The following is a 15,873-nucleotide window of genomic DNA, read 5'->3' on the forward strand; positions in this document are numbered from 1 at the left end:
GGTGGTCTCGCCCATGCCAGTGAGCCTCTCGGTCGCTGAGCGGAAGGAGCAGGCTGTTTGGGTCCATTGCTTTGCTGCGACCCCTTGAGTGAGTATTTCTCTGCCTAGGATCTTCAGGTTGGTTAGCAACCGACATTTCAACAGAGAGCAGGGGGGTTTTCTTCATATTCCAGGGAGAAAGAGAGCAGCTAAGGAAAGCTATCTTGATCTTCCTCCTACCGTTTAGCACAAGAATAAAAGACAATTCTGAGACTCCGGCTGAAAGAACCGGAGCAAGGGAGAAGCGCCGTCCTCCCCCCCTCCCCCCCCCACCCCCTCCAAGAGACACCTGCACGTTCCTTACAACTGAGCTCTTCTCTCGCGGCAGTTTCTGTTCTCCCAAGCCCGTGTGAACATGCTTGCATATAAAAACACGCCGAGAACTGGAAGGGGGGGCGGGGTGCTGAGGGGGTGTACGGGCATCCTTAAAGTCCAACCAGAAAGATGCGGGCGGGGTTCACAGACAAGTTGCGTGGTCTTTTCTAAACAGCCCACAACGGAACAACTTTACAGTTCAAAAATCACAGTTTATTTTGGCTGTTAAAATCCACTTCCTCGGTTCTCAAGCGGACATCCTAACCCCCCCTTCCACCCCCCACCCAGGAAAACATGCCTTATTCCAACTCCCACGATCACATGAGCCGTGCAGGTGCCATTCATTGGACGGTGCAGACTCGCTGGACCCGGGGCCGGGCCCTTCCTTGCGAACCAGGCGCTGGAGGCAGGTGGGCAAAGCCCTCACCGGTTCTTGGAGGCGCCCCCCGCGCCCCCGCCGGGCCTGCCGAAGCTGCGGCTCATCTGCGGGAAGTGCACGGCGGGCGTCCTCTCCGTGGGGCCGTACAGTCCTAAATTCCTGGCCGTGGCTGACTTCCGGAGGGGCTTGACACTGGGGAAGGGGCTGAACATGGGCATTTTCGGGTTGCTGCCTTGGTGGGGTCTGCTGGTGGCTTTTTCTCCGGGCGCGTCAGGCTGCTCCGGGAGGTCGCGTGGGCCCGGCGGGTCCCCCTTGGGCTCCCTTTCGTCCCTTGGGGTCAGTTCCAAGCCTTCGAGCTTCACCTGAACTGCAGACACGCTGGCGTCAGCATCCTCAAACTCGGGCTCCGGGGACTGCCCTTCGATTGTCCTCCCCTCGGAGAGGCGGCCCTCCCTGAGAGCAGCCACGGCCGCCCCCGGGACCGGAAACGCCTCGGACCCCCCTAGGCTGCTAGCTCTGCAGCCGTCCGTCTGCTCTTCGATCAGCCCGATGGTGTCCCCACAGCCCTGCTGGCTCCTGGTCCTCGCCATGGTCTTTTTGTGCACGCGGATGTGAGTCCGCCAGGGAGAGTTGAGCTTGGTCTTAAGGTCCTCGTGGGGCGCAGGAGAGAGTTTCCCTCCAGTGTGGCCGGGGATGTGGATGACAGCGTTCTTGGCGGCCCTGTTGCTCATTTTCATCTTCTTTCCTAAGAGAAGGTGGTTGATGACTGGAGAATTGTTGACCTGAGACGGGAGGAGGCTGGTCACGGGCCCTTTGTCTGAAAAGAAATGTTGACAGGTTGTGTGAAACAGGGCTGAGGACCACATCCGTCGCCACACAGACATCGCAGGGAGCTTGGCCCGGCCCCCTTCCCACTCTTCCCAGCTGTCAGCTGAGTCCTGTGACTGACAGCGGCAGAAGCCGAATCCCACCATGGAGCCCTGGGTACCAATCTCCTCTCCTTCAAAGGGAAGAGGCTGGCCCCTCATCAAGACTGACAGCCTCGGCTCCCTCATGTGCTGTTACAGAGGCGGACTGTTGCTGAGAAGCAGCTGCGTGGCTCTTTCATCTAGAAAACCTTGGAAGCTTTTCTAAAAGAATAAGACCAACACTGCACAGATGGGCTGTCAGCTTCTGAGAGGCAGGGGAAGAAGTGAGAGACGGCAGAATGAGATGTGATGAGAAGACCATGATCATGCAGTGTAATCACAGCTCTCTAATGCCTGCCCCCACGCACAAGAAACCACTTTGACGTCCTCGAGAGACTTCAAACAAGAGATGTGTTCTCCCCGCCAGCAACACAAGAGATCTCCCTCTGGGCTCCTCTTCAATACAGCCTGCCGCAGGAGAGAAGGCCTCTCGGTGCCAACGCCCTTTCTCCCCGACGTTCCTGTCATCTGGATGAATTTGCGCCCGCACTGTTTACTGGTGGCATCCACCCTCAGTCACAGCCCAATCTTCAGTGTCCAGTGAAGACGAGACACCTGTCTCCTCCTCACCCCTCGTCTTTTAGCCCTGTGACTGGCCCACCCATTACCTATCTTCCTAGTTCCTCAAACACCCCAGTTCCAGGACTTCACCTTCAGGCCACACTGATGTTAGCACCCTGAACCGTATCCCCCAGGTCTACATGACACAATGGACATCTAACTCTGCGAGTGTTCTCTTTGACTCTAGCTTGCCTGTTCTCAAGTGTAACCAGATCTGGCACTGAGCACAGACACTGAGTCTTCAGTCTTCTCACAGCCTCTCTTCCATCATCTTTGGCTCCTTCACACCCTGTGCCTTCCTTTGAAGCACGGTCAATCACCTGGACCACTGTCTCACCAGTAACCACACCTTCCATGGTTCCCTATCCCTTTGTGGTGTCTCTCTCACTGCTATCGAGTCAATGGCAACTCATAGTGGCTCTACAGGACAGGGGTGGAACTGCCCCTGTGAGTTGCCAAGATTATCAGTGTTTACAGAAGTAGAAGCCCTATCTTTCTCGCGAGTTGCTGCTGGTGGTTTCAATCCCAAGGAGCTGCCTTGTGGATTGGAGCCCAATACATAACCACTTTGACACCAGGGCTCCCGGGCCCTGGATTCATAATTCACACCCTCTCTAAGGAAACCTGAGATACTACTGGCCTTTAATTGAGGTGCGGGTGGGGGTGAGAGACAGTCATTTAGATGGATAACCTTCAATTTCCTGATGTTCCATTTTGCAGCATTCTCAATATTGCTATTTTTTTTAACATCTATCATTCCCTCAATGACTAATCTAAATCTTTTTTTTTTCCTAATTCTCCTACCCAATCCCCAAATTGCTCCCAGCAAATGACTTTTCCTCCAATTACTCCAGGAAAACTGAAGCTATCAGAATGAAAGGCCTCAGCTTCTTGCCCTCCCTTCTCTCAGAGATGGGCACCTTAACATCACCCTTATCGCCTTCCTTTTACGTCCCCAAAGTAGAGTTCATTTGCTTTTTGCTCAAAGCCAATTTTTTCACCTGCTGTTCACCCTACCCTATACCATTTCCTGTAAAACCTTACTACTCTAAGTGAGGTTCCCCCTTCCACCCACGCAGCATCACCTAGGGGCTTTTTGGAAATGCAGAATGTGGGCCCCACCCAAAACTCCTAAAGCAGAATCAGCACTTTAGCAGACTCTCAGTGATCCATATGCATACTAACTTGAAGAATCAACGCTCTAGAACCATGCCCAGAAGCAACCATCCCGCCCTTCAAGAGAATCATGTGAATCATGACCTAGAGCAGGGCTCAGCTTTCGCAGTAAAGAGCGGTTTAGCTCTTTCTGCTGTTAGTGCAGAAGCTACCAAGAATGACAGGTAAGCAAATGGGCCTGGCTTTGCACCAACCAAGCTTCAGTTTAGGGTCCCAATGGTCTATTTGTGAACGGATGGTGAGCATTTTCCTTCCCTGAAGCACAAAGAGGAGAGGGTAGACAGGAGAGCGCGAATGTCAGAATTTGAACCACCTGGGGGAGCGGAGAGGGAGGGGTAAAAAATGAAGAGCTGATGCCAGGGGCTAAGGTGGAAAGCAGATGTTTGGAGAATGAGGAGGGCAATGAATGTACAAATGTACTTTACAAAACTGATGTACCTATGGATTGTGATAAGAGTTGTATGCGCCCCTAATAAAATTATTTTTTTAAAGAATGTAAATAGGAGAAATGCCGGTGCAACATGGAAAACGGGACCACTGTCACTGAGCAATATGCGTTGAAATTACTAAGTGGAAACGAAATTTATTGTGCAAACTTTCTCCCAAAACAAAAACTACCAGTTGGTAAAATTTGGCCTGTGGGTCATAGTTTATAGACTATGGGAACAAGCCAAGGGAAAAAGCCACCAGGTAGATTCAGCCCCCAGGGGCACAGGTTTGCCATTCCACCCAAAGCTGTGACTGTGTCCTTGCAAAGAACTACAGAAAGACTAGAAGCCTCTGGCTCCTAGCCTGGTTTGACCACTCCTGAAAGCCCTAGCACCACGGATGATCGAGAAAGCTGCCGAACAACCGTATCTTCATCGTTTAAACCAAATCAAAACCCAACTGCCCTGCCACTGAATGCATTCCAACTCCTAGTGACCTTCGGGACAGAGGGGACTTGCCCCTTGGGAGTAGAAGGCCTCCGCTTTCTAATGTGGAGTGGCTGGTAACTTCAAATCACTGACCTTGTGATGATCAGGCCAATACACGACCCACTGCACCACCAGGGCTCCTTTCAAAGAGCAGTGTTGGTCCCTGCCTTCCTGGTAGATTTATTTTAGAGACAAATAAGTGTAACAATTAAAGTGGTCTGGACTTTGGGGTCAAGGAGTGGCACCCAGAAAAGACTCCTAAAGGTCAACAAACAGACCTTGAACTATTTACAGGTTTTTCTTTTTATTTTTTTGCTCTTACACCTTTTTGTGTGTGTCATTGTTTGTGTTGTTTGTTTTCTTTTGTTGCTTTGTTTTGCTCTGTCTTGTTTTTTGTGCATATTATTATCTCTGTAGGTCTATCTGGATAAGATAGGTGGGATAAACAATCTAGAGGAGAAAACAATGGAACAAATGGTTGGGGGGGGGCATGGGGAGGTGGAGGGGGAGAAGGGGAGGTGGAGAAAAGGAAGTGGATATTAACAAACTCAGGGACAAAGGAACAATAAGTGATAAAAAATCAATGGCGAGGAGAGTGTAGGAGGCCTGGTAGGGCTTGATCAAGGGCAATGTAACTGAATTACTGAAATCCAAATGAAGACTAAGCATGATAGTGGGACAAGAGGAAAGTAAAAGGAAATAGAGGAAAGAACTCGGAGGCAAAGGACATTTAAAGAGGTTTAAATATAGGCATGCATACCTGTAATATATTTATATAGAACAATGGGGAAATAGATCTATGTGCATATATTTATAGGCTTAGTATTAAGGTAGCAGGTGGACATTGGGCCTTCACTCAAGTACTCCCTCAATGCAAGAACACTTTGTTCTATTAAACTGGCTCACCTTCCCGACATGATCGAGGAAGACAAAGAGGGTAACAACAAATATACAAACGTGCTTGACACAATGGATATATGTATGGATTATGATAAGAGTTGTACGAGCTCCCCCCCGCAAATTAAAGTAGTCTGATTATTGCTAAATTTCTTTTGTGATTCTTTCTTGACAACTCAGGAGAAAGTAGGCATCTTTAAGAACTGACTCATCATAAGGTACAAAGACAAGGTTATATATACCCTACTTGAGTGAGTAGCCTCTGGGATCTCAAAAGCTCATGAGTGGTTGCAGAACATCCCACTATTGGTTTCTCCCTGTCTGGAGGAAAGAAGAATGAGGAAAGCCTAAAATACGTGGAAATACTTAGCCCACTGGACTTACTGACCACATGAACACCAGTCTCCATAACCCAGAGAGCCAAAGAACTAGATGGTGCCCGGTCAACACTGCCAATTGCTCTGAATGGGATGAAATTCAGAGGTCCCTGGTAGAATTGGAGAAGAGCAGGGAACAAAGCTCAAGATCATTTTTAAAGACTGGCTTAATGGTCAGATAGAGGCTGGTGGAAACCGCAAGACGAAGAGCCTTTAGTCACTCTTCCGTTCTGGAAATCAATGCGGTCCCACAGCTCAGTTTCAGCCGAATAACAAGCAGGTCTATAAGGAGAATGACAACACTACTCACACAAGTTGGAATCAGCAGCCATTTGAGATCAGAAGGGCGGCACAGCTCCAAGGACAAAGCTCAGGAGGGTAAAGGAAGGAGGATGAACGGACACAGTGAACATTCCTGGACATGGGATGAGTAATGCTACACGGGGGGTACTGCACCAGGTGACACGAGACAAATGTGTATGCTCAGTTGCAGAGAAAACGGATCTGCTCTGTAAACCTCCACCCAATTCAAAATATTAAGGAAAACTAAAAGAATTTGCCTATTTCTCCCCAACATATGGAAGGTGAATTCAGCTTCTGTGCACAGTCAGTCACATGCTAAGCCTCAAAAAATTTTAAAAAAATAAAAGGCTTAATTTATATCTTGATTAACCCTGCATAGATATCATTTTCATTAGGACATTCATTCAGAACATGATAAATCAGCTCCAAAATCAGACAGTATTAAAAGATAAAGCAGATTTCTTGGAATCATGTATTTTTAAAAGGAACACCACCACAGCAGCTGGACAATCCTTGGAAACAAGTGTTTCTGACGGCACGACCATTGGCTGTCAAACTGACGACCAGGAGGGTAACCCCAAGTGCGTCAGAGTAGAACCAGGCCCCAAAGGCTTCTCGATGAGGGCTTCCCACCCCCAGGGGAGACCCCACGCCTTTTCCTGAGGCACTGCTGATGAAACTCCTATGTCCTACTTCCCAGCCAGCAGCTCAGTCCTCACCAGGGGACCCCAACTGTCCTAAAGTGTGGTTTCTCAGCAGACTCCGAAAGCACTGCGCCGGCCCGCCTTCATCTCTGACCTGATCATCTGTTCTATTGTTGTTGAGTGCCATCCCGTCAATTTTGGCTCATAGCCACCTCGTATGTGACAGAGCAGAGCTGCCCCGCAGGGCTTTCTTGGTTGTGGTTTTTATGGACCCAGATGGCTGGGTGCTTCTCCCAGAGAGCCACTGGGTGGGTATAAACGGCCAACTTTGTGGTTAAGTCACGGAACATGGAACTGTTTGCAGCATCAGGCCTCCACATCGATTACATTGCTACCTAACACTTAACTTGCTAGTGCCTAGATCAGTTGTTCTCAACCTGTGGGTCATGACCCCTTTGGGAGCCCAACAACCCTTTCACAGGGGTCACCGATTCATAACAGTACCAAATGACAGTGATGGGGTAACAACAAAAATAATTTTATGGTTGGGAGGTGACCACAACATGAGGAACTGTATGAAAGGGTCACGGCATTAGGAAGGTTGAGAACCCCTGGCCTAGATGATGAAATCCTATTTTCACATGCGTCAAATTTATGAGACAATAGCTGCAGAATTCCCCAAATCCAAGGACTGCACAGCTTTGCAGACATTCAAGTCATCCCATAAGCCCCTCTCCACCAGTGCCCACAGTGACGTCAGGCTTAATACCATCGATGCCTTGGTCCTTGGAACCTAAAAAGAAGCCAGGGTCTGTTTCTTCTGTAGAACCTGAGAAGATAAAATAGAAATGAGACTCCACACGATGCTATTATCTTGTGCCAGCTAGTAATCTTGGGACAGTAATTTCCGCCTAGGCCATTCTGGGAAAGACTGGCTCTTCCTTTCACGAGCTGAAGCGGTGGGCTGGATGCCAGGGCGCCCTGCATTACCTGCCCTGATGTACACCTGATGGACCTGCTGCTGCTGTTTCTTTTTGATCCGCGAGTACTGCCGCTTGAGCGCGTTGATATCAGTGGTCATGCGCTCCATCATCATGCTGTTAAAGGCGGCGTGGTACTCGCTCCGACAGGAATTGATGGCTCCCGGACTCAGCTCCGCAATGTTGTTGCACCTCAGACTCTGCTCCTCACCTGGCTCTGCACTCGGGAAAACAGACAAGGAGATGGTCGGTGGAGGGGGCAGGATTAAAGGGAACGGGTCACACGATAGCCTGGCGTGGTTCTCCTGGGCCTTCAGGAAATTCCAAACCACACCAACAGGAAAGGAGAAGGCGGGGGCACACAGGGAATCTGTCTAGCCCTTGGTTTGACTGCTGCCTTTTCTTATCTGCATACCTGTGGGTCTGACCTGGGCCATGCGCGTCCACTGTTTGATTTTACTCCTTGCTGGGGAAGGGGGGCGGTGCGCTTCACCACATGGTGAGAAAATGGAACTAAAAGATCATGGAACTTTCCACACCGAATCCCATGGTCTGTTATCATGGTGCGGTCTTCAGCATGCACCGAAAGCAGCAGATCTCCACACAAGGACATGGGATTCCCACAGAAAGTTTGTAAAGGTCAGTCAGCCACTGCATGCATTTTCTTTGAGTCAAAAAAACCCACATTCTCAAGGCTTCGTGACTCTGGAAGTGAATGTCTTTATCCACCTAACAGTATCTCCTGCTCGAGGACCGTGTGTGCCCTGCACGCACCCAGAGCCGGCCGGAGGCGAGGCGGACCAGCAGACACGGCCTTCAGTCAAACTGAAGAGAACCACGTACGGCCGAGGGCGCACGAGACTGCGTGGGACCATCGAGGGCGTGCATGTGGGCTCTCAGGGCTGTATGTGAAACTGGCCTGAGAATGAGATGAATGAAGGGATTTCAACTCTGCTAACATCTGCTCCAAGTCTAAAGCTGGAAATCTGATCAATGGACTGCCTTTTCTAGGGAAATCAGTTCTCTGAGGTGAAGAAAATGAAGTGGGGGATGCTTCATCTGAGCCTGATTAAAACCACAAAGAAAGACTAATGAAATACCACCTGAGGACATATCATGTCATTCTGAGCCATGTGATTGGGAGCGAGGGTGAGGGCACACGTGCGCACACGCACACACACACGCGCACACACACACACACACAAGGGAGGAAAGGAGCACAAACCAGACTACAGAAGTGCAGCATCAAAACCAGAGAAACTAATCATTTTAAACCATCATAATACACATATATCAGCATAAATTACAATATCTAAAAATATCTAAGTACAAAGACAAGCACTAGTGTTATGACATATTGATCCTGTGGTTAGAAAGTATGCATTGAAATTCAGACACACAGAAAGCAGAGGGGATGGTACGTTACAGGAAAGAATGGGCCATCAAAGGAAATCTTGGGTTCAGATTTTTTCTAAATCATTTAAAAAGAGATGAGAGCCCATGCCAAAGACACACACACACACACACATTCCAAGGACACACATACATGCCAATGACGCATACACATGCCAAAGACACACACATGCCAGAGACACACACACACACACTGTATTCTACGTAGGTTAAAACGCTAAGAAAACAGATGCTTAAGGAACATTCACAAAAGCACCCCCTCTCCCCAACCACCACCAAAAAAGGAGTTTTTCAAGCAAGAAAAACAAAAGCATGTTGGTCTGAAGAGGCAGAATGAGTTGCCGTACGGCACAGAGACGGCAGAGCTGGCTGTGTCTATCCCTGCAAGCAAGAGAATGCTCTCCGAGCTAGAAGGTGAAGATGACGCAGCGATAAATGTCCCAAAGAAGAGCTGCGTCCGAGGCAGGAGAGAACTCACTAAGAGAACCACAACTGGCTGCCAACAAGACCACACACTAGATAACACACGCAGAATAGTCTGTCTGTGCAGGGGTGGGGGGGCGGAATGCAAATTCACAACATGAATTAACTTCAGAGCTCCACGTTTTGAAGTGAATAAACAGAACCTTAAAATGTCTGGAAGCTGTAGCTAATGAAAAGCGCTTATGGAGGCTCTGAACTTGAACTTGCCGTGAAGAACGCACTCAGAGATGTGGAGGCAATCCTCGGAGATTTGAAGGAGCATCAGGCAGAAGAGGGAGGGGACTTCCCCTGTGTCATTCCCTGGGGAAGATTATTCGCACAACAATTCGTAGGGGAGGCTATCTCATTTCAACTAGAAGCCGTGGACTAAGCCGAGGAACCCTCAGAAGCCACAGTGAGATAATGAGCCTGTCAAGCAAGGGATTCAGCTGGAAACCCCACGGCAATGACCAGTGTTCTGGACTCAGCGCAGAGATCCCTGTAGTCGAAGAAGAGCCAATCTACAGAGTTCAATTCAAATAAAATAGAATTTAGTAAGCACCCACCATATGCCAGGCTCTGCACTAAGGAACTGGGCATACTGTCGTGAACAATATGGAACAGGGGAAGGGGTGGGACAGGTTAAAAGCCACCCTCAGCAAAATTTAAAACTAGGCAAGTACTATGCGTATAACATAGAAATATTCTAAGTGACAGAATAGCAGAGACCTTCAAGAGTGATAACCACTGTAGCCACTCAGTGGTCACTGAGGCATGCCCAGAACAGGGTGACAGTGTGGTATGGTGACAGTGAATCAGCACATGGGTGAGTCTTAAGGAGCGCTACCTCTACTTACCTTTAATGTGCTTCTGATACTTCTGCATTTCGGGCGCTAAAAGCCCACTGAGAGGTCCAAGGCATCCAACTGCATTGGCAATGGCATCCTCATCGTCCACCTCATGCTCTTCGTCGCTGTCTCCGACCTTACCACGTCGTCTTGAAAAATATTAGAGAGGAAGAGAAATATTCCAAGAAAATCGTGCCTTTACATAGCTACAGCTACAGTTACATGGTTTACACACCATACATATATGTAAGTCACATATGTAGATCCCCACCCACACCAACTACCATCAAGCTGACCCACGGTGACCCATATAAGGTTTGTGGGCTGTAAATCTTTAGGAAAGCAGACAGCCCCTTTTCTCTTGTGACTCTGCACACACACAAACACATGCATGGGGGCTTCAAACGTTTTTACGGAAAACTTGCATTATCTTACCATTTCCCATAAACATGTTGAAGCCCCAGAGTTTATATACCATTCAGCTGCCAACCTACTTCATGAAGAGATTGCATGTCTCTCTTCCATTTTCCACAAACATTTTGTCTTCCCCATATATTGTCTCGCTGTTCTTGTCTTGCTGCATACGCAGCAGCATGCGGCGCACACGCTTCTTCACCTGGCTTCTATGCTCCATTCGTACACAGAGCTTCCTCACCTTTTTTCACAGCTGCACTGTGATGGGACCAGGCACCTAATGATACTTACTGGATTTGCTCCCAATATTATCCCATGATTATAATGTGCACAAGTCTAATCTGTGGGATAACTTACCATGGTAGAACTGCGGGGTAAAGGGTATATGCATTAATATGAATAAATACTAAACTTCCCCCCAAAATCCTTAAATAATATTCACTCATCAGCAGGTATGAGTATTTGCTTCCCTACAACCTTATCAACAGTGTTACCAACTTTTTAAAATTTTGCCGATCTGATAAGTAAAAGACTATATCCCAATCTAGTTTTAAACCGCATTTCTCTTATTATAAGTGAACTCTATCTCACTACCATCCTTTGACCACTTTTCAGTTAGATGGTCATTTATTGGGTTCTAAGAACTTTATACACTAGAACATAAGTTACTATTCTGTGTAGTACATAACAAATATTTCCCCCAATATATATTCATCTTAAGGACTTTTGCTTTGCTGTTTTATTTTGGATCCTGCAGGAATAAAAAAATGTTGGTGTATTTAAACTTAATATTTTTGTTCATTAAAAAAATGAGCAAGTTATTAAGGTCATCCCAATCCAAAGAACTAAAGGAATTCTTTCACATTTTCTTCAGCTAATTTTATTATTTCATTCTTCTCAGTGGAACTCTTTTCCTACACGGAATTCATCCTGATATAAAATGTGAGGTATGACTATTTTTTCCAGGCCCATTTACTGAACAGTAGATTTCCCCATAAACTGAATTACTATATTTATCTTAGTCAAGTTCCAGTTTTGTATTAGTCTAAATGAAAACATCTATTCATCCACATTATTTTACTTTTGAGATTTTTTAATATTGATATTTTGAAATATGTTGCTGCTATTTTGTTGAAAGTGTTGTTAAACTTGAACTTCTTTGGAAAGTATGTTTTTAAAAAATATTATGATTGCACCAATCATACTGAATTATAAGGCAGATCCTTTAGGGAAGAGGCATTTGAATTGCAAGTACCTAACTACTTGGGCATATTTTGGTGGATTAAGGGAAATTTGTTGACAATAACAAATGAAGGTATTAAATCTTCCATCATGACCATGAAACTAGCACATGCGTACACACACACCACCACCCCTCCCCGGCAACCTTACCCAGAAAGTGAGGCGGCTTTAACTGTGGCTGGGAACGGTGTGATGTTGTAGGTATATTTCTCCCGCAACTCTGCCAACTGTGGGAAAGGGAATGGCGCCATGGAATAAACAGTCTGAAAAACAAAAGTGAATATGCCAGGTCTGAATGGTGACTTTCAGTGACGCTGCTCCTTCCTGGACCACAATGAAGTTTGGCGAGTTTGAGGGTGAAGGGACAGTGTCACCCCTCACCCACAGCGTGGGGCGGGGCAGAGCCTACTTCAGTATCCACTTTGGAGAAAGAAGGTGGGTGAGCACCACAGTGAAAGGTCAAGTCAACCCGGGTACGGCTGGGCGCCCAACTGGTGAACATGGCTGACCCTCTAGGGACCGTCGGACATCCTGAGCTCGGCTGACAGAGGGGTCAGCTCAGAAACCCTCCATCAGAAAGCTCCGGATCACTCCCATACCACAGAGGCCGGCAGTGTGCTTAACATAGTAGGCTTTCTTCTCAAAGCTTTGGTGGTTTTTACAGATATCTTATGATCAACTGTCGGTTTTTCCCAAAGATACCACCTTTTCAAATGACTGTGAGCTCTAGGTGAAAATTGCTAGCTGTTATTTTTAAACAAGGAAAGGAAAACCAGAAACAGTGACAGGGTGTAAAACCCAGGCTGTTGATGAGTCTATGAATAAAAGTGGGAAGGCACCTGTGCTTCCACCGGAACTTCAAAAGCAAGTTCAAAAACAAGTGCCACCCGTCGGCGAGGAGAGTAATCTTGTTTGCGCTCTGCTTTTTATTAAGGTTTAATTACTCCAAAATATATTTCTTTAATGCTTCAGGTTCTTACACACACCAGAAAAATGTATACAAATGACATCTTCTTTTCCCCCAGGAAGCCATTCAACTAGCTTGATGAAGCTTTTCGAGGAAAACATTCTACAGTCCTTCCACTGCAGGACTGTTTTCTGCAGGTTCCGGCGCTGTCTGCCACACGTTTTCCTGAGTAGGAAAGGTGGCCTCTGGAAGGAGTTTCATTTGGCTGCTGTTACAGATCAGAGCCACTAGTGTGACAGCCCACTGCACTCTGGTCTCAAAAACAAGAGGCATGGCTGGCCGTGCCCACACTCCCAGGGCGCCAGCTTGTGCTGTACTACGGTACCTCCCCAGATTCCAAACAAGGGCTTCCCATCACCAACTGGGCAAAGCTACTGAGCTTCGAAGCAGGAAGAGCAAAGGAGAATCAATGCTTTTCCATTCTGGTGCTGGTGCAGATCGGTCTTGGAAGAAGTAGAGCGAGAATCCTCCTTAGAGGCAAGGATAAGGAGACTCGGTCTCACGTACTGTGGACATGTTGTCAGGTGAGACCAGTCCCTGGAGAAGGGCATCCTGCTGAAATGGAGGAGGAGGGGAAAGAGGCAAGCCCCTGATGCAACAGTCTGACAAGGGGCGGCAGCAAGGGGCTCAAACATAAGAACAACTGTGAGGACCGCGCGGGACCGGGCAGTGTTTCCTTCTGTTGTGAGTCAGAACCAACTTGATGGCCCCTAACAACACAACAGCAGCAACCCCCACTTCCCCTCCCCCCCGCCCCCGCCCGAGCTTACAGACTGCGTGATGGCTGCGATGACAGTGAGCTTCACTGTGACGACAATGGCGAGGAGGACGCAAGGCCGGGCTGTGACTCCGAGTTGCCTCGAGGGCGCTTACCCAGCTTCTACCAGTTGCCAGCGAGCTAACTGATTCAGGACGCCCCCACATGCACCAGAGCAGAGCCGTGACACAGGCTTTCCAGTGGTTCATAGGGACCACAAAACTCTTCTCTACGCTGTCTTACGGCATCGAGCATCAGCTTCATTGCACCCCAAAGGCTGCGATGCTGTGCAAAGTTCTTAACCATGACCGGGCTCCATGGCCCCCCCGCCGGGAGAGTGAGAGTTTCCCTTTTCTTCCCTGCAGCACCAAGAACCGTGTCCGATGTCTCCCTGGAAACAATGGCAGAGGATGACCTGCTGCTTGTTTTGCCTGCACTGGTTTATAAAGAGGCATCACCAAAGCCCCTTGGTCAGCCTTAGGACATAAGTTTCTAAGGAGAAATGGGAAGCACATCTGTCCCCAGGCCAGATGGTCTGGACACTTGGGTTTTGAAAAAAAAAAAAAAACATAAAGAAAGCAAGCAAGCTTCAGGAGCTGCTTAGCTACAGGCACTTGACCACCAACAACAAATTTGGCTCCGCTGGGCATTCATCTTCTAGAATCCACTGGATAGCAACTGGCACGATCACTGGTTTTGTTTCGGTTTTCTAATCCTCGAGGAGCTCCTGCATGGCACACAGGGTTAAGGGCTCAGCCGCTCTCCAAAAGGTTAGCAGTGTGAGTTCGTCAGAAGAAAGACCTGGCACCCTACTTCTGAAAGGCCAGCCATTGAAATCCTCTGGACACTGTTCTCCTCTGATACACACGGTGAGGGAATATCCCTATGGCAAATAGGTAACCTAAGTTGGAATTATCCCTATGGAAAATAGTGGTCATCCTTAAGGAACTTTCAAGTCCAGTAAGAAAACAATGTAAAATAACCTTACACGTGCTTGCTGAATCAATTACTGAAAATCGTAGGTGCTGAAGGAGCCGAGAGCAGCCATCATCAATAATGCCTGCGATAAGAGAGATCACATGAGGGCAGAGACTGGGTTTGGCCCAAGTGGGCTGGTAAGGTTTTTGCAGAGGAAGCATGAGAGGAACCCCGAGCCCTGACACAGGAGTGAACAGAGCCGGCAGAGGGCTGGGCAGGAACAGAGCTCTCTATGACCAGGGCCAGAGGTGTGCCCCGAGCCAGAGGGAGAAGTGCCTGAGGACAGGTTAGAAAGGGAGCCCAAGGGCACCTGTGCAGGATGTGAGGATCGTATGTCTGGAGGAGGCCAAGCACAGACATGGCATAGGATGATGCTCAATAAAAACCCTTCTGCCAAGAGACTCGAGCATCTTTGCAGGCCTGAGAGACTACGCAGAACGGGCTACTCTCTAAGACGACTAAGGATTCATGAGAGAGAATGAGGGATGAGGTGGTGGAAGGCAGATGGGTGGGTCACAGAGCACACTTGGAAATGAGAAACATGAGTGCTCAGAGAAGTTATGCAAGGGGGCCAACTTCTTCAATCAATGGAGCGGCGGTGGTGGTGGTGGTGCCACTGGGTCGCTTGCAACCCATAGCCACCCTCTGCACAGCAGAACAAAGCCCTGCCCGGCCCCGTGCCGTCCTCACAAGGGTCCCTTCGCTGGGGCCCACTGTGGCAGCCACAGTGTCCGCCGTCTCGCTGAGGGCCTCCTCTTTCCCACTGCTAAGAGTGCGTGTTCACAGGAAAGAGCCGGGGCTAGAAGATGACCCAAGGAACAGAAGCGCCTTGAATCTCAAACCCCCATCAGACTCGCGTCATCAATTTTCTAATCTGTTGACCGAGTCCCAGTGGCCCAAACGACCTCAGGCATGGAGCCCCACCGAAAGATGAAAAGTGAATCCAAGGGAAAGGAGAACGAGGTCACACAGAGGAAGATAAAGCCCAAGACAGACTTATGGACAAGATCCAGTGAGCAAGGCGAGCCAAGAGAAGCAGCAGCAGTCCGAGGCATAGGACAAGAATGAGGAGACAATTAGCTTACAGGCCCGACTAGAAGAGAGAGGGTTAGCAATCTACTATCCATTTGATCGCACTACCCATTGTAATGACTGTTTGAGTATGATATTGCAATGTGATAACATGTCAGGAAATAAATTCTTTAAGTCTTGCACACTGACATTTGTTAGTAATAT

The 15,873-nt window shown here is 48.2% G+C and overlaps 1 protein-coding gene across 1 annotated transcript in view; it reads right to left on the reverse strand.

The window, feature by feature from the left end:
• Positions 1-632: 632 nt before the first annotated feature.
• TBC1D30 (TBC1 domain family member 30) overlaps positions 633-15,873 on the reverse strand; it is an 83,715-nt gene continuing 68,474 nt past the window's right edge. The window contains exons 11-14 of the mRNA XM_075553232.1: positions 12,086-12,198; positions 10,289-10,428; positions 7,567-7,773; positions 633-1,550 (exon numbers count right to left, since the gene is read on the reverse strand). Of these exons, the coding sequence (XP_075409347.1) occupies positions 778-1,550; positions 7,567-7,773; positions 10,289-10,428; positions 12,086-12,198 (1,233 nt within the window). The 3' untranslated portion in view covers positions 633-777. The remainder of the gene's footprint in view (positions 1,551-7,566; positions 7,774-10,288; positions 10,429-12,085; positions 12,199-15,873) is intronic.

The sequence above is a fragment of the Tenrec ecaudatus genome, chromosome 6 (genome assembly GCF_050624435.1).
Source record: "Tenrec ecaudatus isolate mTenEca1 chromosome 6, mTenEca1.hap1, whole genome shotgun sequence".
NCBI classification, from domain to species: Eukaryota; Metazoa; Chordata; class Mammalia; order Afrosoricida; family Tenrecidae; genus Tenrec; species Tenrec ecaudatus.